The sequence below is a fragment of the Dermochelys coriacea genome, chromosome 1 (assembly GCF_009764565.3).
Source record: "Dermochelys coriacea isolate rDerCor1 chromosome 1, rDerCor1.pri.v4, whole genome shotgun sequence".
Taxonomy (NCBI): domain Eukaryota; kingdom Metazoa; phylum Chordata; order Testudines; family Dermochelyidae; genus Dermochelys; species Dermochelys coriacea.
Window position 1 is genome coordinate 96,489,644 of NC_050068.2, and position 26,254 is coordinate 96,515,897.

Genomic DNA, 26,254 nt, shown 5'->3' on the forward strand with positions numbered 1-26,254 from the left:
ACAGAAAGTGTGTTTGGCTTTTTATCACGAGTGCCATAAGATGAGGAGTATAATTGCACTAGCACATATTATATTGATTTCAAGTGTCTTTTCCATCATACAGAATATTTATCAAGTAAACAAGTTCTTACTATAGGTGTCAATTCTGGGTTGCACTGTTGCAGCTGAAATTTGGATATAATGTGACATTTCTACAATCAGCTTGATACTTAATGGGAGGAAGGACAGAAGCAATAATATAAGGATGATGAAAGGGAGATGTCAAAGGTCTAACCATTCCTTCATCCTCAATCATACCTGTTGATGGCCTGCTCTTGCTTCCCAGCTCTTCAAGGGAACGTCGGCTCTTCCTCCACCATTTTTGCAGGGGGAAAGACAAGGAAGTACCACCATGCCCTAGGTGGTATTTTAGACTCTGGATAACTTGTCTTTCCCAGTTCTCAGTTTTCAGCACTGAAACTCAGAAATGTTCCTCTGGGTCCTGCTATGGTCCTTTAACTTTAAAGCATGCAGGGGCTCAGGTGCCCTTGAGTGCACAGTGCTATTTACACATTTCCATTCCCACACAAGGGAGTCTTAAGAAAAACATCTTCACAAACAAGGGAAGGGATTACCAAATGCAGCACTAAAACCCACAAATATGAAACCAGCAAAGCAGCAGACAATAACTTAAAGAGGAACAATTCCATGTGGTACAAAAAACAAACAAAAAGGTGGGCGAATTTAGATATGCCACCTGGCCACTTTCCATTTTGAACTGCTGCTGCTGTAGTTTTCTTTCGTAACAACTTACCATTATAAATCTGGTAAGAACATTAATGCTGACATTCTTCTGTGTTAAATATCTGTGCTATACCTTACATAATCTAAGTTTTGATTAGCATTCTTAAGTGCCAGTGTAAGACTGACAGACCCTAGTTGTCAGCAGGCAGGATTGAACCTGGGCCCTCTGGAGCTAAATGCATAAGCCTCTACTGCATGAGTGGAAAGCCACATGGCTCTTAGCTAAAGCTATAGCAGATTCATTAACCTCTAAGTGGTCTCAGTGCCAGTAGAGGGGCCAGAACACCACACCCAGGAGGTAGGTGGGTTACACTATTGTAATAACAACACATTTATAAAAACATTCAGGAGCTTCACAGAACAGTTTAAGGGTGTTCTCAGCAGTATGTTTCACTTCATATTAAAGTAGGCATTGTTGACATGGAAATAGTATTCAGAATTAAAGCAAAAGTGTGCTGTCTCTAAACTTTCCTCTGCTTCACATCAAACAGGGGTTTCTATTGAACTGCCCTATTCATCAATGCAGATTTATGATAAGCGGCTCACACGTACTTCTCAAACATATAATCCGGTTACCACAGCAGTATTGTCAAGAGGGGAGGAGGGGGAAGGTAGGTTGTGGATGGGGAGGTCCCTATTCCCTGTTCTGAGCCCTGAGGTTGGGATGTAGGTTTTTAGGGCTCTCCATGGAAGATTTGAAAGTTATAACGTTCGCCCTGAGCCTGGTGGAGAAGCAGAAGTATCAACTGGGAAGGGATGAGGAGACCACTGAGCCTGCAGCCTTTCTGAGCCAGATCATCTTAACGAAGAGGCCAGCCTTGGACTGAGAAATAGGGAAGTGGAGGATGAGCAACCAGGGGTAGCAACTCTAATCTACTGCTCATCCTGACAGTTCAATATGGTTTTAAATTGGTAAAGCCCCCAGAGGAGTAGAGAAGGCGGTTTTCTTCCTAGATTCAGCTATCAGTAGGATCGGCTAGTAGCCTTTGGGAGATCAAGGGTCAAAAGATACTTGGCGGCCCCAGTCTATTCAGCAGCTCGTCTACCCAGAGCATCAGATAGGCATCAAATTTTGAAATGGCATCCACCTTCCAAAAGTCAATACAAAAACGGGGTAACCTGTCAGGTTTTGGCACCAACATGATGGGACTCCACCATTCGCTCTTGGATTCTTCAACTACCCTGATTTCCAACATAGCCTTCAGCTCCTGGCAGACCATTTCCCACATCTTCTGCGGTAGAGTGTGGGTTCTCCTGAACCTTCCTCCGCAGCTCAGAGGCTATGTGGTGCTGTACTACATCAGCCCTGACCAGTTGACATTCAGGGCAGGAGGTGCAATAACCTTTGACCTCCACATGCACCCCCCCAACCAGTAAAACCTGAGCCCCACTCAGTCCAGGGTCTTCTCAAGCCCAAGGTGCCACCCCAGAGGGTATCGTATTGGCCACATGCAGCACCTGCCCCCAGAACCTCTTGGGGGCCAGTAGTTGAGCTTGGGTCTTGCCTGTTTGTGCATGTTGGGTCATCTGATAACCGTTTCTCCTGCAATTCAAAATAGGACCATAACCACCTCGCCTACTGGGGATTAACTACCTCCCCATATATTTTGGTATGCTGTTCATAGGCCTGGCTCAGCGTTGGGTCCTCCTTCTGGGTGCTGATAAAGTCCATCTCCGTAGTCAGTTCCTCCCAATTTTGGGGTTTGTGAGCCTCTGCCTCCCTTTTGGTGACTCTAGGGCTGAGCGGCCTTCTCCAAGGTCATCATCATCATCCCTTCCTTGATCCAGGTTTCCTGCCTCTGGAGGGTCTGGTGACCTTCTTCTTCTCTGAATTTTTCAATCTCCCTGAATTCCTCCAGATCCTGCCCCAGGATAACTTGGTACATGTGGGTCTGTGAGACCCCCAACCAGGATGGATTTGATTTAAGTCACTAGTCAGATCATGGATTTCTACATAAATCATGGATTTCTACATAAAGTGCATTCTTGTTGCTTGTTATAACTTTAATACGTAGTCTTCACAACTCAGATAGATATAGGTTTCATTTTTAGAAGGTACACACTATACATATTTAAAGTGATTGATTTTGAAAACTTTTCAGAATAGTTTTACAGCAATATCAGAAAATGAATGATTGTTTGGTTATTTCATTTACCAAAGGTAATTGAAGCAGATAGTTCACCTCCCAATGATTTCATAAATATCTCCAATTCAACAGGTTAATCATTAATATTTGGAGGAGGATTTTCTTGCCATGCTGTATTTGGAGGAGAACATCACCAGACAGACATTTAAATTGTTTTATTTAACTAAAACAACAACGTTATGTGTTCTGGATTTTTTTCTTCAACAGCAAACATAATATTTTAACAAAACAAGCATATGAATTTTTGAATTTAGTTAAACATTCAAATTTTTTAACTTCAGGTTTGTTTTTGTTAAAATTGATTTTAACTAAAATAGTTAAATGAAATACTAAAAAAAAATTAAATCAGCTAGGTCAGCCAGGTCAACATGAGAAACTTAAAATATTGGCTTCTGCTGCTAACTCAGTTGTCTTCACCTTCATTTTCCTGTTTGTTCATAATCTGGAAAAGAAAAACAAGCTTTCCTGCTTTTTCAGGTCCCAAACCATTTCTCAACTTGGAATGAATTAGTCCAAAGAAAGACAATATTCTTGTCACACTGGCAGAAGAAGCTACTGCTGTTAAAAGTGAGATTATCACTTCAACGGTCTCTGAATCCAAGTGCTCAAGTGACTTCCACCAGTTCACTGGTGTGACTTTCTTTAAAACATCATCAGCAAACATATATTTCTTGAACGGTTCTTATTCCCTAACTGGGTTTCTTTTACGGCCTGCTGCCATTATAGGTTTTCCCTTCTAGTGAGAGAATGGTATGGTAGATCTCAAATCAATGAAGGCTACACTCAGAAAGACCTCGACTTCTGGAATATGCTGCTCAAACAGATTTGCTGGAATATGCTGCTTAAACAGTTTCACTTTTGTTTCTATTGCCTGTCCCTCCCTTCTCACATTTATCTCCAGACTTCTTCTCCTTGTCCAGATCTATTCCGCCCCCAACAATCTTCTATTCATTGAACTTTTTGAAATCTATACAGAAGCCTGGGGAATCCCATAAGATTGGGTCCCTAATCCACAAACTATTGGAACTCATTTACAAAACTTTCCTTGAACATTACATAAATATATTGTCTCACACTATAGAATTAGAATTTATAATCCCTATTCCATGATGAGATATCTTTGAGCTATAATGTATCATCTTATCAAAAAAATCCAATTTAAATTAAAAAATCCAATTTTTTTGATTTTTTTAAATAAATCATTGATTTTTGTCCACCCAGCCCCAAACCCATACTATCTGGACATGCCCCCTTATCTCAAGTTCTACGGCCCTCACGGGATACAGGTACACATCACCCTGGATGTGGGGTAAATCATATCCACAACATTTCCCTTTTCTACCAGCTGTCTCCAACCATGGTCCGACTGCACCTTGAGTCAATTAGCGTTGTCATGGACACTCCATTGACCCACACCGGGATGGTCTATTTGGCAATCCCTTTCTTCCTGACCTCACTAAAAGCCATATCCCACTATGGGGCAGCAGCCTTCCTCACAGCAGGGGACAAATCCACATTAGTAGGGGAGGGACAAAAGCTACACTAGATATATGGGCCAAAGCTAGGGAAGCACAGAGCATCTGAAATCAGAGAGAAGCCTGGGCTTGGGGCTTACACTGGCGACTATGGTGTGGAGCAGAACTCTTGTCACTCAGACCCATGTAGTCTAAAGCAGTATTTCTCAACCTTTTTGATATCAGGAACTGGCTTGCTGCTTTCCTAAACTGTGTCAGGAACGTCTCAGGGACTGGCACCAGTCCATAGACTGGTCATTGAGCAATGCTGGTCTACAAAGACCTACCTGGGCGAGGCATTCTCGGGCTGGCTGTGCAGACTGAAAAGTGTTGCCGTAGGCTGAACACTCATTCACTGAATTAAAGGAAAATACGTGAGAAGAGACTCGGTATTTGTGGTTAGTTTGTTGTTCATTTTGCAATTATATCTGTGTCATGTATTGAAAGTTATTTAGCAAAATATGTTCATTTATTTAGCTTGTTTGTATGTCTCACACACAGTTAAACTTAGTTTATATCCTGAGAAAACAATGTATTAATATATTTATGACTTTCCTGCAGGTATGAATTAGGAGCAGCTTTATTCATTGGATGGGCTGGAGCATCACTTTGCATAATTGGTGGAAGTATATTCTGCTTCTCAATAGCTGAAAACAGTAAATCCCCAAGGTACAGAACCCAAGTGGTTGCACTTATTTTATTGAAATAAATCAATATATTAGCAAATTTGTGATTATTAAATGTATAGAAAGGTAAACTATACAGCTGGAGTTTGATTATGCTTTCAAAACAATTCTACAACCAGCTTTTGAAAAAGATTGTGCAAAAAAATAGAATTTAAAGTTAATGTTTTTCTTTTAAGAAGTCACTACCAACATTCAGGAAAACCATGGTTTCAGATTACATGTACTTATAAAGTTGCTGTCATGTGTCAGAAACTAATGGAAAAGCAATCAGTTGCATAGTACAGCCAACATACCATATATGCATTCTGAACAGATGCATGTTGCCCCTTCATAACAGAAGTAACCCTAAGTTACTTGACTGTTAGACAATGTACACCAGGATTCTGCAACCTTTGGCACACGGCCTATCAGTGTAATCCACTGGTGGGCTGCGAGACATTTTGTGTACGTTGACCGTCTGCAGGCACAGCCCCCTGCAGTTCCCACTGGCCTCAGTTCACCGTTCCCGGCCAATGGGAGCTGCAGGAAGCGGCGCTGGCTGCAGGGACGTGTTGGCTGCCGCTTCCCGCAGCTCCCATTGGCCAGGAACGGTGAACCGTGCCACTGGGAGCTCTGGGGGGCTGTGCCTGCAGATGGTCAACATCAGCGAAATGTCTTGCAGCCTGCAATCAGATTACCATGATGAGCTGCATGCCGAAGGTTGCCAACCACTGAAGTACACATTATAAGGAGGTGGACTGAAGAAGAGGAAGATGTTGGAGGGGAAACTATGAAAAGTAGTAATTAGATTGAAATAGATGAGGTTTACATTAGGGAGCAGGAGTCTCTGCTGTCCTAAACAGAAGGTTTTAAATGCATAGCCACTGAGGTGTTGGTCTTGTTTGCTCCTCCTCTGCTGGTGAGAGGTGGCAAAGTGAAATTGATAATAGGTCTGTTTTTTGCTGGGAGAAAGCACGTGTTTTTTTCCTAGTTTGAATATTTTTTTTACACTCACACGTATAATTGTTACCTGTTCATAGAATGAGCCGTAAATGGATAGCTTTTTGTCTTTCAGAATGGGGTACACATACAATGGAGCCACATCTGTGATGTCTTCTAGGACAAAGGTCCACAATAGTGCAGCAGATTTTAAATCACCAAAAGGCCCTCCAAAGCACTTTGACAAGAATGCTTATGTTTAATTGTACTGTTCTATGATACAAAGCCAGTTTTCAAATCAGTTTGTACAGTTCATTCACAGAGTGATTTCCAGAAGAGTACCAGCATAATCACCACCAGGACAATGAATTTTTAAAATATTAACTTGCAGCATTTTACGTATTGATGATGTAAATTTTCTTATACAATATTTTGAGATTTATGTTGGTGTTATACATAAATTATATATCTGTAAATCACTTGCTGTTTTTGCTTTCTACAAAAAAATAAATCGGATATTTACAGATAACAGTATGTCACCTACTTCATTTGTATGATATCAAACGCACAGTATCTAATGCAGTACATCACAGCAGCAGCAGAGAAGCAGGTTCCAAAATAGGTTTAGTATTTGGAGACAGAAGTCAAGTTTTGTGCAGCTCCCTAAGTGAAATTTTTCACCAGTGAGAAACAAATCACTTAGAGCCTGATTTTCAGAAGTGCTAAGCACCTTGCAAGTCCAATTGAAGTCAACAGGGGCTGAGGTGATCAGCAGCTCTGAAAATCAGGTCCTCGTTTCTCCCTCAGGGTGCCAGTGAACAGAGGAACAGTGTGGAGGGAGGCTAGAGCTAATCATTCACATCCCACAGAAGCAAGAGAGGGAGACAGTTAGCAAGAGTTCAGGGGCTGGGGGAACCAGGGCTGATGAGGGAGCCTAGAGAAGAGAGTTGTGACCAGGATATTGGAGGGAGTCAGGGCAGACTGTGGGAGAGTGGTGTGTTGAGTCTAAGGCAACTTGAAAGGAAATTTTGGGGGACAGAGTGACAGCACCTGAAGTCTTGGGGATTTGTGTGGAGGGCTGGGGCAAGCTCCTCCATTCTGCTCCTCCCCACTTCAGCTTGTATCCTTTGATCCTGCCGCCATCCTTCCTCCAGTCTACCACTACCCCACCTGCCCCCCCTCTGTTTGTCTCTGTTCCCCTTTCGTTCCTTACTGCAGCTGCTAGCAAGCCATTTGTTCTGCCATTTGCTTACTCCTCCTGCAGACTGACTAGGTTCCAGGCACCAGAATGGCCCCCAGCAGCCACAAGAAGTGTTTACAGGAAAAATCTTTGCCAATGCCTGCAGACGACTTTGCAGATTCCAGGATGGCTATGGGAATGCATAAGAGGGCCACCAAATGCATGAATGGCACATGTAATTATGTGACACGTGGTAGCCCTGCTGGATGATCTTGAATTAGGCAAAAATTTCTAAGATCTCAGTTAAGAGGGGGAGAGTGAGCAGCACTGTTTTTCTTTCCACTTGGAACTGTGACAATTTTCAAACAGTTATCTGTATGATGATTCAATGAGTCAGATTTATCTAAGAGATTATGAATGACCACAGCACACCTTTTGGACATATGCCCTATAATTAAGGCTCCGTATCTGTCACGGAGGTCATGGAAGTTATGGATTCCCTGACTTCTGCAGCGGCCGGTGCGCCTGGCCAGAAGGCCGCCTGAGCAGCTCGGGCATCCCCCGGCCAGGTGCACTGGCCGTTGCCAGGGCAGTCTTTGGCGCCACCCCCCCCAGCAGCAGGAGTTTGGGTGTGGGGGGGCTCAGGGTTGGTGTGTAGGGCAGTGCTTATGTGGGGGGGCTCCCTGGAAGGGCAACAGGATCTCCCCATCCCTCAGCTCCTAGCTCCACTTGCTGTCTCCATCTGCAGGCACCGCCCCTGAAGCTCCCATTGGCTGCAGTTCCCAGCCAAGGGAGCTTGCAGAACCGGGGCTCTGAGCAGAGCAGAGGCAGCATGTGGAGCTAGGAGCTGGGGTCGCTGCTTCCCAGGAGGCTGGTAGGGAGCCTGCCCCAGCCAACATTACTCCTCCTGCCCCGAGCTCCCGCACCCCCCCACCCCCGGCACCTGCAATGCCCCCCGGGCCACATCCCAAGTTTTAGTCAGGGGTATATAGTAAAAGTCATGGACAGGTCATGGGCCATGAATTTTTGTTTATTGCTCGTGACCTCTGCATGACTTTTACTAAAAATACCAATGACTAAAATGTAGCCTTACCTATAATGAATTATAGTTTCTTCTTAAAAAAATCAAACCCATACCCTTCTTGAGGTTTGAACAGGCAGAATGGCTAATTTTGATCTATATCATTTGCAGCCATCTGTATTTTCCTTTTTCTCCAAGGTTTTTTTCATATCAAAGTAGGTAGGCATTAGTTTCAGCTATGCGGTTCACATTCAATCCACAACGATCTCGTTTCATGTGAAGCTTACTTATAAGATGTTCTTCATGACACTGGGGCCACTCCTGCAATCCTTTATTCAGGTTAGGACTTATTCTCATTAACAGCTCTACTGAAGCAAATGGAACTGACGTGACTACAGAGTATGGGTGACTCATAAGTAAGTGTCTGCAGTGTTAGGTGCACATTTAGAAGTGCCTTTAAATGATTATGCCAGCAATGGGGCCAAAGTCTGTCCTGATTTGCTCCCTGTGCAACCCCAAGAAAGATGGAGCCCCAACTTACTGCCACTGAAGTCAATAGCAAAATTCCCATTGAATTAAATAAGAGCAGGACTGGGTGTAGGATAAATCAGTCATTACCTATTGCAGCGGTCCCCCAACTTTTCATATGGTGCCCCCTTGTCCCTGTCTGCACCACCTCCTGGGAGCCGGTCTGTGACCTGGGGGAAAGGGGAAATGGGGGAAAGGTGACTGAGGCTGGGGATGGGTCTGGGGCCAGGAGTAGAGCCACAGCTAAGGGCGGGATTGGGGGCAGAGGAGGGCAGGGCTGGGAGCAGAGCAGGGCTGGGGTGGTGCTCCCTCCGAGGGAGCTGGCCCGGGCCTTGCTCCGCATCCTTGAACATTCCCCCGCGCCTCCTTAGGGGGCGCGTCCCACAGTTTGGGGACCACTGACTTATTGAGATGTACTGATTCTCCAAGATGAAGTCACCAACAATAACAAAAAATGAAGACCTTCAGAATTTCGGTGAACCAATTTTGGGAGGCAAGAGGATAAATATATAAAATATATCCTCAACAATCCTAGTTTTTAAAACTCAACATAATAGAAAAGGAATAGCTTGTATTACATTGTAATTAAATAAAAATAGGACACATCTAAAAATACAGTACTAATCATTCAAGCTTTTTTAAATTTAGTGTTTTATTACTATTTAAATTCAAAAGCAGCTAAGTCTTTTTTTATGAAGGCAGCTACCTTGGGAAATTAATGCAACTGCAAGAGCAAAAGTTTATTGAATATAAAAACAAAAAAATACAATTAAGTGTTCAATATCACATCTGTACCTTTCTTGTTCCCGTTCAAGTTGTCTAGATATATTTTTATAATTTGTAGTTTTATATGAATACACATTAAAACCTATTCTAATAAGTAAAGCAGAAACACTTTCCCAGTATTAAGTTTCAAGGCATACACCAACAAATCTGTAAACTATATCATTTTTCAGCCTTTGACACTTACTTTAAATCAGTGGTTCCCAAACTCGTTCCGCCGCTTGTGCAGGGAAAGCCCCAGGTGGGCCAGGCCGGTTTGTTTACCTGCCGCATCCGCAGCTTCGGCCGATCGCGGCTCCCAGTGGCCGCGGTTCGCTGCTCCAGGCTAATGGGAGCTGCTGGAAGCGGCGGCCAGTAAGTCCCTTGGCCCGCACCGCTTCTAGCAGCTCCCATTAGCCTGGAGCAGTGAACCGCGGCCACTGGGAGCCGCAATTGGCCAAACCTGCTTGCGGCAGGTAAACAAACCGGCCCGGCCGATCAGGGGCTCTCCCTGCACAAGCGGCGGAACAAGTTTGGGAACTAGTGCTTTAAATCATGCTGGGAAATGTTAATATTTTAATACAAAGAAAAAGTTTATTTAAAATGTTCACATTTTTATATAAAGTTCAGGATAAAATATTAAAAAATTACACATTGTTTAAAAGGCTTTAAAAATACTGATAAGTAACATTCTGCAGGAAACGGTTTATTAGTTAATGCTTCTGGGCTTTTCTAGAAACTGGTTTCAGTCTTACAAAGAAACACTAGGGTGAAATCCTGGCCCTAGTGAAGTTCGTGGGAGTTTTGCCATTGACTTCAATTCAGCCAGGATTTCACCCCAAGTTTCTAAATACTGAAGGGCTGGTTACATGTATGTAAATCCCCTTGTAAACTGTTCAAGGTTAAAACACAAACATTTTGTAAACAATCTTCCTTATTATTAATGTACAATTGAAAAAAAATGAATAAGAGTCAGAATCTTTTAGACAGGGTCTTTAAATCTGTATTATGATCTAACAGAAATGTCTGCCATTTTGAATTGAACAGTTATATATCTGAAGAGTCACTCCAATCAGTTACAGTGACTAAGCTGCTTTTTAATGTGCTTGTTGTATCAGCATCATTAAACCCTGTTAACAAAATAAATGAAAAAAATGAATTAGATGATAAAAACTAAACTATAATCAATCATAATTCAGCATTATTTTCCTTCTAACTGACACACAGGGTGAAATAAGGCCCCACTGAAATCAATTACAAAACTTCTATTGACTTCAACGGGGCCAGGACTTCACCCACAGGAGGAAAGTTATAAATAGCTATATATGAAGACTGCTTCCCTCATTACAGTAGGGACCATGATACTAGCTGTCAGTGCTAATATTGCAGGCCTTTCTGAAAATGACTTAAGTATCTTTTCTACACATAAAAATGACCATTTTAAAGTCCAACATCTTGGAACAGTCTAGGGCTAGAAGCAATTGTTTGTATCCCCCACAGGAAATATAAGAAGCTTTCCTTTCCAATGGTATAAAGCTCCCTTTTCAGCCTGAGTCACAACATATAAATCTTAAACTGCCAGAGGTCAAAGATTTAATATTATTCTCAAACCAGGTAATTTAGGGGGGAAATTCCACATTTGGGAGGGGAATGAGACATTTTTTTTCAGACAGGTTATTTTAAAAAGATGGCAGCAGCTTAAAGGTTCTCAGAGTCTTGGAATCTTAGAATCAATTTTGCATATTTTATATATACTTGTGACAAAATGTTTTAAGAAGTTATTTACATTCCATTGTAATTAGATATTGTGACTAAAACATTTTTATACTACACTTAAGTTTTTCTTTAACTATATCAGGTGCTTAAATCCAATTTTCCCCTCAAATACTGTAAATGTTTGAATATGTTACCTTCCTCTTTAGGAATATTTGCCTTAGGAACACCCCAGGCATGTACCATTGATGCGGTATTTGATTCATTATTCTTGTGAACTGCAGTTCCCTTCTGCCCTCTCTCGTCTTTTGCTAATAAGCAATTTTCTTCTTCTACAGATGATATATCCCAGTCATCATCATCAACTTCTGTGAACTAATAGGAAAAGAAAAAAACATGAGGGTTTTTTTTTTGTGAAGGAAGGGTTTTTTATTTTTATTTTTTATTTTCTGGAGTTCTTCTAAAGGTAAAATTGTTCATAAATCTACTTATGCAGATTTAGGAGCAGATTTAGGAAGGGGGACTGTCATAAATACAAAGGGAAGGGTAACCACTGTGTGGAAGTAAAACCCTTCTAAAAGGTCCCCTAGTGCACATGCATCAAGCGCTGTATAGTCCTGTGTCATAGCACCTTACTTTTATGTTTCCTTTCTTTTTAAGCCTACATACATACATACACACACACACACACACACTTTTAACCTATGAATATGCTGAATGCAGAAAGTTATGTTAATTCACTGTTAGAGTTGCACAATTAAAAATAATAAAAAGTGAAAAGAACTGCAAAAGTTAAAGGGCTAAATGCTAAACTAGTGGAAATCGCACAGTTCCATTGTATGAAGCTACATTGATTCACACCAGCTGAGGACCTAATGCAAAGATCACACTACAATGTTAGCTTAACAACAATGCATATCAAGTGTGTTTTATGGTATACCAGGGCTAACATAATGGGACCCTGATCCTTGACTAGGATTCGTAGGCACTACCATAATATAAATACTTCATTATTAATAAATAGCATATTAATTTAAATATTAGATTATATTACTTATAAGAAAAACAAATGAACATATTATATGCTATACATGCAACTTGGCAGAGTTTAGATTCCTGCAGAAACTTATTTGCTCTTCTTGACTTCTTGTTTTTCAATTATGCAACCTTAACAATGTGTGAAGGGCTTTTTAACATTTAAATTCCTTTATTTAAAGGGAAATAGGGGGGAAAGAGTGTTGAGAAAAAAGAGGGGGGGAAGGATTAAACATAACTGGGTTAAATAGTCACAGGACTTCTCTTTATCTAAATTTTGGCATGAAGCCTATCTTTGTGGTATCTTCCCTCCCTAAGAATTAAAAACACACACAATACCAATCTCTCCCTTGCTTCCTCACAGGTAGGAGTTTGGGTTTTTTTATTAGAATGCTGGGCTTGACAAATAGGGAGGAATTGGTTGTGAATCTGAAGGTGGAAAGCAATGTGGGTGAAAGTGATCATGATATGATAGATTTAATGACTGTAAGAAAAGGGAAAAAAAGTGAGAGCAGCAGAATAAGGAGAATGATTTTAAAAAAGCAGACTTTAATAAACCCAGAAAACTAGTAGGTAAGGTCCCACAGGAAGAAAATTGAAAGGAAAAAGGAGTTGAGGAGAGCTGGCAGTTTCTCAAGGAGACAATATTAAAGGCACAACTGCAAACTGGAAAAATAGGAAGGAAAAATAGGAAAAATAAGAAGAAGAATAAGGGGGCAATATGGCTCCATGAGGAGCTCTTTAGCGACTTGAAAATCAAAAACAAATCCTATGAAAAGTGGAAACATGGACAAAATCAGAAAGTTAAGGGACAAAATGAGTTAAACCTAGCAAGAGGCAGAAAAGGCAATAAGAAGAGGTTCTATAATACATTTGGAGCAACAGAAAGTCTAAGGAAAATATACATCTGCTATTTATCAGGGAAGAAGAGCTAATAACTAATGAAATCAAGAAGGATGAGATGTTTAATGCCTATTTTGCTTCACTAAAAAGGTTAATGGTGATCAGATACTCAACATAATTAATATTAACAATAAGTCAAAATAGGGAAAGAACAGGTTAAAGAGTATTTAGATAAGTGTGATCAGATACTCAACATAATTAATATTAACAATAAGTCAAAAGAGGAAAGAACAGGCTAAAGAGTATTTAGATAAGTGTGATCAGATACTCAACATAATATTATTAATATTGTTAATATTAACAATAAGTCAAAATAGGGAAAGAACAGGTTAAAGAGTATTTAGATAAGTTAACTTAAGAACATAAGAATGGACATACTAGGTCACACCAAATATCCATGTAGCCCAGGATCCTGTCTACTGTCCAATGCCAGGTGACCCAGAGGTAATGAATGGAACAGGTAATCATCAAGTGATCCATTCCCTGTCAACCATTCCCAGCTTCTGGCAAACAGAGGGTAGAGACACCATCCCTGCCCATCCTGGCTAACAGCCATTGATGGACCTATCCTCCATGAATTTATCTAGTTCTTTTTTGAACCCAGTTATTGTCTTGACCTTCACAACATCCTCTGGCAAAGAGTTCCACAGGTTGACTGTGAATTGTGTGAAGAAATACTTCCTTTTGTTTGTTTTAAACCTGCTGTCTATTAAATTCCTTTGGTGACCCCTAGTTCTTGTGTTACGAGGAGGAGTAAACAGCTGAATTAAGTCAGCAGAGCCTGATAAATTCATACCCTAGGATGAATTGTAAGGAATTTAAGAAATTAAGGAATTAGCTGAAGCAATCTCGGAACCATTAGTGATTATCTTTGAGAACTCCTGGAAGATGGGTAAGGTCCCATTGGACTGGAGAAGGGCAAACATAGTATCTATCTTTAAAAAGGGGAACACAGAGGACGTGGGGAATTACTGACCCATCAGCCTAACTTTGATACCTGGAAAGCTACTGGAGCAAATTATTAAACTATCAATTTCTAAGCACCTCGAGGACAATAGAATAATAAGGAATAGCTATCATGGATTTGTCAAGAACAAATCATGCCAAACCAACTTAATTTCCTTCTTTGACGGGGTTACTTGTCTAGTGGATAGGTGGGAAGCAGCAGACGTGATATATCTTAATTTTCGTAAGGCAATCCCACATGACATTCTCATAAGCAAACAAGGGAAATGTGGTCTAGATGAAATTACTATATGGTGGGTGCACAACTGGTTGAAAGACTGTATTCAAAGACTAGTTATCAATAGTTTGCTGTCAAATTGGGAGGTTGTATCTAGTGGGGTCTCGCAGAGGTCAGTCCTGGGTCCAGAACTATTCAATATTTTCATTAATTACTTGAATAATGGAATCAATAATGCAGCTGACACCAAGCTGGGAGGGACTGCAAGCATTTTGGAGGACAGAACTAGAATTCAAAATGACCTTGACAAATTGGACAACTGGTCTGAATTCAGCAAGCTGAAATTCAATAAAGACAAGTGCAAAGTACTTTACTTGGGAAGGAAAAATCAAATGCATAACCAGAAAATGGGGAATAGCTTGTAAGGTGGCAGTATATCTGGAAAAGATCTGGCAGTTACAGTGCATCACAAATTGAATGAGAGTCCTCAATATGATGCACTTGCTAATATCATTCTGGTGTGTATTAACAGGAGTGCAGTATGTAAGACATGGGAGATAAGAGTTCCTCTCTACTCAGCACTGGTGTGTCCAATTCTGGGCACCGTTCTTTAGGAAAGAAGTGGACAAACTGGAGACAGTCCGGATGAGAGCAAAAAAAATGATAAAAGGTTTAGCAACTCTGACCTATGAGGAAAAGTTAAAAAAATTGGACATGTTTAGTCTTGAGAAAAGAAGACTGAGGGGGACTTGATAACAATTTTCAAATATGTTAAGATCTGTTATAAAAAAGACTGTGATCAATTCTTCTCTGTGACCACTGATGGTAAGAAAATAAGTAATGGGCTTTATCAGCAGCAAGGGAAATTTAGGTTAGAGAGTAGCAAAAATTTCAAACTACAAGGGTAGTTAAGCTCTGGAATAGGTTTCCAATAGGAGGTTGTGGAGTCCCCATCACTGGAGCTTTTTACAAACAGGTTGGATAAACACCTGTAAGTGATGGTGCAGGTTTACTTGGTCCTGCTTCAGTGCAGTGGGCTGGGCTTCATGACTTCTCAAGATCTTTTCCAGTCCTATATTTCTATAAGAGGAACTTACTGAGAAAAAGCCAAGTCAAAAAGATGACATTGTACTTCATTCTGGATGCTGTAAGGTTCGTGATCATTCTTATCTCTTTGGCTAGGGAGTTACACAGTCTAAGACCAACTCCTAAAAAAAATTCTGTCTCTTGTGCTCACAGGTATTCCCCTATTTATCAACAGTTGTGTGGTTCTGTGCTGGAAATGTAGCTGTCATTGGAGGGCACAGCTGTGGGGGAGAGAGGTGATTTCTCACATAGCACGAATCCCATGAGGCACTCTGAATGTCCCCCCACAGAAAATGAATTCAGTGGCTTAGTTAGGCCAGTACCCATTTTGTTAAAAAGCAAGAGTTAGAAGCTATTCGCCAACAATTAAAGATGCATACAGTAAGAAAAAACCCACATGCAGTGCACCTCTCTCGAAATGCAAAGTCTGATGTAGTGCCATTTTTTGTAACGTCAGCTAAGCAACTTTTAACATTCATAACTTTGTTACTTTCAAGCCAATAGTTTTCAGTGTGACAGATCTGCTCACTGTGCTGTATTAACATACCAAATTTCAGTGTGTGTGAAAATGGTATGGTAATAATGGGAAAAGTGTATTCAGACAAATTCGGAACTGGCTGAGTAGATTTTCCTCAAATATTCATTCCCTTCAACCCCATACAGTCACATCCATAGTATTCAGGAAGTCTGGCTACAGGCAAAAACAAATGTAAAATAGGATCATTTTAACTGTAAAACATTTCTAAAATAGTTTCTGCAAAATGACACGTACAGAATAATAATAGTGTGGTGTAGTATAAAGGCCTAGCAGTACTCATTTGGGATTAACTACACCATTCATTAGTGCAGCCACCCCAAACTTATGTTGATAAAGGTAGGATTTTCAGAAGGACCTAAGGGAATTAGACACCCAATTCCTAGTGACATTTCAGTAAGCCCCGGGTGCCTAACTCTCATAGCCTCCTTTGAAAACCACAGCCAAAATTTAAATCATGCAATACCATCATGTGTATTCATACATATACAGCTAGAGAGAGACACACATGCATGAACACACATAACCACACAGGAGTATGGAATATATAAAGAGTCTGGGACAACTACAAAAGTGACAAAGCCCTGTGTAAGTCAGGCAGCTCATTGTAAATTTGTGCCAGTAAAAAGTTTATACCACAATTCACCAACAGGTGTTCAGTATATGCCAAATATGTTACAGAAAAACTAATTTCCAAAAGCTCTAGAGTGTTTTAAATGTTTGTTACAGGAATTATTTTTCTACATCCCTTTGCTTCTCAAGCCAAACTTCCCTAGGATTACATCTAATGGGACAGGGCTCTGTACAAGGACTTAAAAACCTTTAAATATACCCTAACTTAGCTTTTCGATACCCCAACTGTGATGATTTTATGCTCTAATATATTGGGCCCTTGCAGGACTAGCCCTATTAAACTGGAAACACACTTTGGAAATAACATTGGGCACTTTCTTCAACATTACCTCATCCAGACAGATGGTAGTGAAGGGGAATACATGACAGACTGCAAATTCTCCAACCTACAGGCAGAGACAATTGAATAAAAGACCATCTTCATGGTCACTCATAATAAGGGAACTAATCCTAAGGGTTTGGAATAAAGAGGTAAAGTTGCCTCAGTATCAATTTTAAATATTAGGAGGGAAGCCTATTCGTGGTCTAGACCATCCATTTCCATATCACCATGAAGAATCTACACAATAAAGGAATGGGAACCTATAGACTGAGACTCAATTTTCTCCTGAATGGCTCAGCATCCTGAAGTCTGCCCTGTAGGGATACTCTAAGCCAATTCATTTTCCGCCCTATCCACCCAATTAATTTTAGGATCTGAGATGTCAGAAAGACCTAGCCTCATACACTTTTGAGAAGCACCATTTGGAGAACATCCTCCAGGAATGGTAGAAAAAACGGTTACTAACCTTTCTGTAACTGTTTTTTGAGATGTGTTGCACACATCCACTCCAATATAGGTGTGTGCATGCTCCGAGCACAATTGCTGGCATTTTTTCCCTTCGTGGTATCTGTTGGATCAGCTCTAGTGCCCCCTGGCATCGCATGATCATAGCATTGGTATAAAGAGTCATGCCGATCCTGCTCCTCTTCAATTTCTTCTTGCTGACCATCTCTGAGAGAGGGGATGGAGGGAGGGTTTTAGAATGGTCATGTGCAACACATCTCAAAGAACAACAGTTACAGAAAGGTTAGTAGCAATTTTTTCTTCTTTGAGTACTTGCCCATGTCCATTCCAATGTAGGTAACTCACAAGCAGCTGCATTGGAGGTGGGTTCAGAGATTAAGGACATGCCGACTGTAACACAGCTTGGCCGAAGCCAGCATCGTCTCTGGTCTGTTGCATAATAGCGTAGTATGTCTTGAACCTGTGAACTGACAACCAAGTTGCCACCCTGAAGATGTCCTGAATTGGAACTAGTGCCAAAAAAGCGACAGAGGAGGCTTGAGACCTTGTAGAATGTGCCATTAGGTTAGCAGGGGGCATAATATGCGCGAGCTCATAATATGCTCTGATACATGAGGTAATTCACGACCAGAGTTTCTGTGCAGAAATGGGGAGATCTTTCATTCTTTCTGCAATTGCTATGAATAGCTGAGTGGATCTGCAGAATAGTTTGGTTCTTTATATGTAAAAAGACAGGGAATGCTGAACATCCAATGAATGGAGACGCTGTTCTTCTCTATTCGCACGTGGCTTAGGATAGAACATTGGCAGAAAAATAGCTTGACTGCAATGGAATTGTGAGGCCACTTTGGAATGAATGACGGTTGTGGTCTCAACTGGTGACATTACAATCCCCTACGTTTTGGATCCAGTTTATCCCCGTTTGAGGCATCCAGGAAATAGGAAAGGCAGTTGGAGAACAGGAAGGTAAGCCACATCCAAAACATAGGGGATTGTGATTTCAACCTCAAGCGTCTCATCAAAATAAGTGGTTGGATGACCTGAAGTGTTTGGGGGCCGACTGCATTGGGCCTGTCGAGGAATATTGGGAAGGAATTGGGATGTTCCTCCTTACGGGTTCCAGAAGAGCCACTGCATGGTAGGCAGACCCCATAACTATGATGGCCGAGCGCCCAGTGGTACTGAAGAACTCTGTGCCGACGTGGGGTAAGAATGGCCTGAGGAGCAGCTAGGTTGGCTGCGTCTACGGGGGAATATGATCCCTCTTCGAAGTCCAATGATTATGAGCTGCACTGCAGAGACCAGGTTCCGTGCCACTCAGTGCCGGAGAGGGTTGCGAGGAGATCATGCAGCTGTCAGTGAGTGTTTTCCCTTGAAAAGCAGTCATAGTACCAGGTGAGGAGCTGGTGTTGATTCCTTTACAACTGGGGGCACCAGTGGTGTTGAGTCCTGACTGTCTGGTGAGTCTAGTACTGGTAGGGTTAGAAGGTCCCTTGTCACAATGAAGGGTTTGGGAGTCAATGGCACCATAAACTGGCTGGTGTGCTGATCCAAAGTAAGCGTCACAGAGTGCTGCAGTGGTTTGGGTGTGGGTACCTGATGGTTAGGCTTCAAGGATGAAGAGTGGCCTGCCATGGGGTCTCGCTTTCTCCTTAGTCCTTCGGCATCCTAAATCTGCTCATCTTCTGGTGCTTGTAGTGTTTCTTCTTGCGCACCAAGGAAGATGATTGGTGCCAGGAGACCAGGATTGATGGAGAATACTCTGCACTGAGGCCGAGGTACTCGGTGCAGAGTCCCAGTGCAGCTCCAAGGCTGGTTTTAGGGCCGCCTCCATGAGGAGGACCTTCAGTCGAACAGCTTAGTTGTTCTGAATCTGGGGCTTAAACTCCTTGCAAATTTAGCAGTGGTCTTTCCTATGAGCTTCCCCTTAGCACTTGACGCAGCTCGAGTGTGGGTCACTCAAAGGCATAGATTTACTGCACAAAGCGCAAGGCTTGAACTCTGTGATCAAGGCATGACTTAGCATTGGGACAGTGGACAACCCCGCTATTTAAGAGCAGAGAAGCCCAAACTATCTAGAAACTACTAAAACTACACTAGCTACTAAAAACAACAACAACTATTTACACTAAAAACTGAGATGAAAACCACTAAGAGGAGGATTGCCTAGGCAATGAGGGTTCCAACAACCATCATGGGCAGCAAGAAGGAACTGAAGGGGAGTGGGGTCCGCAGGGCCCTTTATACCAACGTTATGAATGCACGACATCAGGGGGCACTACAGATAACACAAAGGGAAAAAGTTCTGGCAACTGTGCTTGGGATGCACACACACCTATACTGGAATTGATATGTGTAAGCACTCAAAGAAGAACTTACCTTCACATTATTGACTTTCAATAAGTGAAAAGAATTTGGATTACCCCAGCTGTTAAGTTCAGGTGAGCTACAGGTTTCAGAGTAGCAGCCATGTTAGTCTGTATTCGCAAAAAAGAAAAGGAGTATTTGTGGCACCTTAGAGACTAACAAATTTATTTGAGCATAAGCTTTCGTGAGCTGCAGCTCACTTCACCGTTCATCACTTCATCATTCATCAGGAATGCATCCGATGAAGTGAGCTGTAGCTCACAAAAGCTTATGCTCAAATAAATTTGTTAGTCTCTAAGGTGCCACAAGTACTCCTTTTCTTTTTTACGTGAGCTACAGAGACCCTTTCAAGAACCAGATTTTCAGGATTAGTTTTTGTGGGGCACTATAAAGAAGCTGTAGGCAGGATAGAAGTTTGGAGGACTGGGAAACTTCTGATTTATTTTTGTGCAAAGGTGTTACTCAGTTTTCCCTTTCTCTTTGTATTGTTAGCAACTGGGTGTGAAAGGGTTATGTTCTTTCAGGAAACAGAAGCAATTCATGACTCAGGGGGAAGTGTGGATATCCTTAAGGAGGTCACAAAGGAGTCAGAGGTGCAATTACCTCAGGAACTATGACAAGAAGGCCTGGTTTGATGTGGTCTTTGGCTTGGCAAGGTCAGTGAATGGGAACGAAGTCCACAGACTCTGGATGAAAAATGCTTTCAATGCCCAGGCTGCCATCTCTGAATCTGTTGCAAAACTCATGCTACTGAGTATTGCTCTTCAACTTGGCATATCTGATAAAACAATATTTTTTAATGACCACTCTCCTACTTGCTTCCCCAGTAAGTGAGATACCCACAAAGCTTGGATATGGCATTCTGCCCATAGCCTGAATTCTGATGACCCCTCAGCTCCCCAGAGTTTATTGATATAAGCAACATGTGCCATGCTGTCTGCTCGCATCAAGACAGAAAGAGTGCATACATGATCCCTCATATATGATCCCTCCCACTTGGTCAAGGTCTCTTAAGCTGATTCCGATTGTATTGTTGTTACACAATAACTGCAATTAAAGCGAGAAGGAAAACATGTGGAACAAGAGTTCATTAACAGTAACCACTTCAGGAAATGGAATTCCCATTCATTTCAGGGAGGAGTGATACAGTGTCCAAAGAAAATGTTGGATCTTAAACTTCCTCCTTTCAGACTCCACTGAGCTAGGAAGGAAGTGTTACTAAGCTCCATGGCACTAGTTTAATGATGAATAACATGATCCCTTGCATATGTATCTCTGTGAAGGGACATGCCCACCCACTAACCAGGAGGGGGTTGTTCATAAGCTCCTCTGGGCCTGTGCTACACTAATGAAGCCCAGCTGCACAGCTTGTTCCTCCTGAAGGAGGAGGAGGGGCTTAAAAGGGGAAACTTACAATAGGAAAGGGCAATGACCATGAAGTAGGCTGCTCCACGCAGAGACTGGTAGTAACAGAGGCAGGCCAGTCAAGGAGGAGACACCCACAAAACACACCACTTCCAGAGCTGCCTCAGCTGACAGCCAAGCAGCACACCCGAGGAAGAGTGGTAGGAGGAAACCCTGCAAAGGGGCAACAGACTTCAGAAACTGAGTCCATAAAGCCCTATCAAGGGCTGTCTGAGAGGCTGACCCCTGTTCCAGCCAGACTCTCCTCTCTTGAAGGGGAAGGGAGGAAGAAGAACCAGCCCTCTGCCAGGAAGCAACTGCCCCAGAGAACTTCCTACAAGTGCAGCCACTAGGGGAGTAGAGAGGGTAAATCTCCCTTGCCAAAGCTTAGAAAACACTGTGATTTGAGCTGCCAGAACTATTGTCTTGGTATCTTCTCCAAGTTGATCACAAATCCCAAGCTTGAAATAAGTGACATTCCAATATCTACTGCTGATTTTTTCCTTAGAGTAACTTGGGATCTCACTAAACAGTTTTTTGGATAAAGACCATTGTGTATCAGAGCTTTCATTCCACTACAAAGTATGACTGGGAAGACTTGGAATTGACGAAAGCCCGAAGGGCAAAGATCAGCACTGATAATGGTCTGGAGCTTGGACAAACTGCAGAGACAGCACACTGATATCAGTGAGAGATCTGCTGGAGTTTGAGCATGGCATGTAGTTCTAAATATCTATACCAACGTATAGATAATAATTAGAAAAGAAATTCAGTCCTCTTCAGAGAATGAGTTTGACACCTCTATACCCGACAAAGTTCTAGAAACAAAAATAGTTTAGCCTATGATGTAATCAAACAGATCTTTCCAAGCTCTCATTTCTAAGAACAAATGTGACTTTGTGGAAAAACAAGTAAAGAGAGACCCAACTTAGGTAAAACTCTGCAAGCGCATCGGGGATGAAATTTTTACTGCATCAGATTAATTTTACTTCTCCTAACATGGAATACAAACAGTAGCAAAAACAACAACAATAATAACTGAAGCGTGTCTTGGTATAGATAAATTTAATTAACAAATAATGTAATACCTTCAGTTCTTGTGCATCTTCTTTTTTAATAAATGCCTGGGTGACATTAATTCCTCCAGCTGGCTTATTCTTATTTCCATGGCTAGAAAGAGTCTTTTCAACTTGTTCAGTCAGTTTTTGGATAAGTGCACCTAAACAATCATTAAAAAAATTACAGGGATATCGTCAGTTTAAAAGAAGGGTATTTTAAAAATATCCCCCTTCTGTGTCACTGAGCAAGTCTTAGATTAATGAATGAAAGATATTAAAAACATGAATTTACTTTTCATCATTTATTATTATTTTTTTAAATTTCTACAGTACGGCAGTTTTTAAAAAAACAACAACAAAACCAGCAATTCTATTCAGAAAGGCGACTAAAGATGGTACTGAGGTTCCATGTTTATTGTTTCTCAATCATTAGGACATATAATATGCTCACTTTACAAATAAAGATGTTGTTTTCTACCTGCTGGTATGCAAATTCAGTCCAGGACATCTAAGTCAAGTTGGGTTCCTTCCTTAACGGAAGTAGTAACAAAAATTCTGGAAGCCAAATTATGCTCAGTGATATTGCAGTAATCTTATTGCTTTTTATGGGATTGCATAGGTGTAAATGATTGGTCCTGTAATTAAATGATTTCTTCCTTAATTGGAATTTAGTAAACAATTGTGTTGATGACACAAAAGAAGTAACACACACCAGCCCCCTCACCTATAGCCGTATTAACTCTGAAGGGCTAACAGGTGTAAAGCAGTAAAAATTCATTTTTGTCACTTCAACTTCCAGCCATTGGATTGTGTTGTGCTTTTTTCTGCTAGATTGAAGAGCCCATTATTATATTTGTTCCTCATGTAGATACCTATAAACTGTAATGAAGTCATGCCTTAACCTTTTCTTTGTTATGCTAAATAGACTGAGCTCTTTCGTGGCTCTTGAGAATAAGGTTATGTATTTAGGTGCCTAAACATGGGTATAAGAATGTAATTTTAAACACTACAAACTAAACACCAAAGCAAAAAACCCCAAACAACAATACATGTAACTGTAAACTCTGTCAATTAATCCCCATCTTGGTTTGCTTGTATATTATGACTACAGCAGTGTGTTTTTTGCAAATGCAAAATAATACAAAATAAAACAAAAAGCAACCTATAAAATGAAAAAATTGTATCATGACAGCACCTGCAGCTCCTGTTCTGAGGGTCTGGCCTGGCTCCCCACTCTGGAAGTTGCAACCTGGTACATGAGGTTGCAGCGCCCGCTCAGGTTTAGCTGAGCTAGGTCTCAATTATGATGGAGGGGAGGATGACCAAATTTGGGTGAGTGGTGCTGTGACTCTGTGCCCCAGGTCGCCCAACTCACCCCAACCACCAGGGCTAATCCCTCTCCCCAGAGCCTCCCACAGTAAAACAGAATTCCCAAAAAACAAAACAATTACAAAAAAGAATTTTACAGGGCTCTAGTTATAACCTCATCTCCAACTTTTTGTTTGTTTGTGTCTTTTCAACTGTAGGCCGTTCGAGGTTGGCACTGTCTCTCTATTAGCGTAAGTAGGGTCTGAGTGAGCCCTCTCCTGCTCTCTATTGATGAAATGGGCAAAAAGACCACAGAAGCAGATTGTATTTGCATAGACACACCTATTTTGCCGAGGTGATCAGCAGACAGACCTGCTTTGCCCAAGTAATCAAGTTTGGCTGTTTTGGGTTAAAATTCACTTTAGTCTTGGACACAGGAGCAATGAAATATTATTATTCTTATTGTATGACTAAAGGGCAGCAGAACTGTCCTTAAAGTCACCCTAACTTTAAACTAACTTGCTGAGTGTGGGGTAGCAATGCCAATGCCACATGGAAGCCTGAGGGGATGGAGACAAGGGTTCCAACCTATTGATGTGGCCTCTGTTTAAAGAGTCCTATATACCATTTGACCCTTCCCCTCCAGTGTTTAAGACAGATGTTCACACTCAGTTGAGAGTCCTTGTTTCTGCTCAGTAATCACTAGAGCAGCAATCACTGATGAACACGTCGAAGGGATGAATCTTAGAGTTGGTATGGAGACAGTGGTGTGATGAAAGTCAATGCAGAGGATGCAGCAGAGAGGTTCTCCCACTACCCAGTGAAATCACTAAGAACTGGGCTAAGTGGTAGAACCTCACAACACAGCATTACAGTGAGAGACAGAGTTGTGGAAGCGAGCAGAGCAGCAAGTGGTGGCAGAGACAGTAATGAACAGTAGCGAAGGTGCCAGTGGCAAGCAGTGCACAAATGACAGTGGTGGACAGCTACAGCAGCAAAGGCATTGTTTGACCCCACATTTCCCCTCTAAAGGTGTGGGAGGTGAACCCATCTGAATAGACCCCTGTATTCTGGGACTTTGCTGACTTTAGACAATCAGCTGTGAGTTGGGTGCAGCAGAGGGAAGGGGAGTGGTGTGTTAAAGGGACATTCATCCATTGGACTGTCACACCACAAAGTGGGGAACTGAGGCAAAGGGCTACTGCCCAAGATACCATGAGGTGGGTGTTTACTTATGGTTTGCATCCTTTTGAATCACTGTTGTGGTGTTTTCATAGAAGTTTTCTTTTGTTAGTCACATACTCAGAGTTTGTGAGTATGGAAATATTGCCTCTTACAAGCACCCAGGAGTGGTGTTTAGTTTTCCAAGATTTCTGGGGGTGGGCTCAAAAGCCCATTCTGTTTTGTAATGTTAAGTGGAACCCCTAGATATTGAATCTGGCCTTTGTTGCTGCCAGTACAACCTGGCAGAAGCATTACATCTGCGTTCAGACAGTGCACAGCACAATTGGGGTCTGATCTCAGTTGGGGCCTCTGAGTACTTCAGTAATATTAACAAAAGCAAAATAATAATATGTTATGAACTTGCATAGAGAGGAATATGCACAATAATGTATATTCTAGCTTTAAAGTGTTTTGTAACATATTGATTTTGTCACCTATTAGCTATTTTAAAATCATTTATACGTGTTATCTTAAATTATTACTCATCTACACAAAAATAATGATAAACCTTTTGAAGGCTTGGAAGGTGTCACAATGTCCTCCATTTCACTTTCTTCAGTCCAGTCCATATCACTTTTGCCTGTAACCATACCACAGTTACTCATGCTGTTGCGGGATGTTTTTAGCTGCAATAATTCTGGTGATATGTAAGAGTGCATAATATCATCATCATCCACTTCCTCTTCTGAGCTGAATGGTGGAGTGCTAAAACAAAAAAGAGTGTCAGATGAGGATTTAATGGGTTTTAGTATTAAACAGATGTGCACAACTTTGAGCTTCCTGTATTTTTTCCAATAAATTTATGCATTTTTCTATTTGAAAAAAAATCACCTACAGTAACCTGGAGTGCATATACAACTATTTAAAAATGTGAAATTATTAAATAACAAACTGACAACCCAAAATCATCCCCAAATGAATGTACTTATAACCTCAAATGCAAACATCCTCCCAAAAACAAAAGCCAGAGTATATAGTCAATCTTGCAAGATCAACAAAATGCTTTCATGGATCAACAGAGAAAACAAAGTTCAGGGTCAAAGATTTTCCACTAAGAAAATTCTGCTCCTGGTTCCTCCCAGTTAAAAAAATTAGGGACTGTTAGCAGCAGCTTTCTAGTTTATCTCAACTGGTCATCAGGCACCCACAGAAAAAGTGAATTCTGAGATAATGAGTATTCAGTCTATTTAGGACTTTACAAATCAAGCTTAATATCTTGAATGGCATTCAGAGACAAATTGGCAGCTAGAGCAATTTACAGAGTACGGGTGCAATATACATGACATGAAAAGCACCCAGAATACTGTGTTCAACTATGTACATATTGACAAAATGGAACAAAAATATTAGCAACAAAGTCTTTAAAAATTAAGGTCTCAACAGGCCAAGACATAATATGAGACAGACCAAAAAAAGTGACATCACCTCATGGTACTTTATGCTCCGCCTGCTCAATTATTAAGAATACACATGCTCAAA

The 26,254-nt window shown here is 41.3% G+C and overlaps 2 protein-coding genes across 7 annotated transcripts in view; one reads left to right on the forward strand and one right to left on the reverse strand.

The window, feature by feature from the left end:
• Nucleotides 1-6,570, forward strand: part of CLDN10 (claudin 10) — a 104,691-nt gene extending 98,121 nt beyond the window's left edge. For all 3 annotated transcript variants that reach the window (XM_043504672.1, XM_038374063.2, XM_038374059.2), the window contains 2 exons: nt 5,006-5,113; nt 6,185-6,570. In XM_043504672.1, the coding sequence (XP_043360607.1) occupies nt 5,006-5,113; nt 6,185-6,311 (235 nt within the window). In that variant the 3' untranslated portion in view covers nt 6,312-6,570. The remainder of the gene's footprint in view (nt 1-5,005; nt 5,114-6,184) is intronic.
• Nucleotides 6,571-9,501: 2,931 nt separating this feature from the next.
• DZIP1 (DAZ interacting zinc finger protein 1) overlaps nt 9,502-26,254 on the reverse strand; it is an 81,289-nt gene continuing 64,536 nt past the window's right edge. For all 4 annotated transcript variants that reach the window (XM_043504674.1, XM_043504673.1, XM_038387901.2 and 1 more), the window contains 4 exons: nt 25,284-25,480; nt 22,274-22,404; nt 11,450-11,627; nt 9,502-10,669 (listed from right to left, as the gene is read on the reverse strand). In XM_043504674.1, coding sequence (XP_043360609.1) covers nt 10,587-10,669; nt 11,450-11,627; nt 22,274-22,404; nt 25,284-25,480 — 589 coding nt within the window. In that variant the 3' untranslated portion in view covers nt 9,502-10,586. The remainder of the gene's footprint in view (nt 10,670-11,449; nt 11,628-22,273; nt 22,405-25,283; nt 25,481-26,254) is intronic.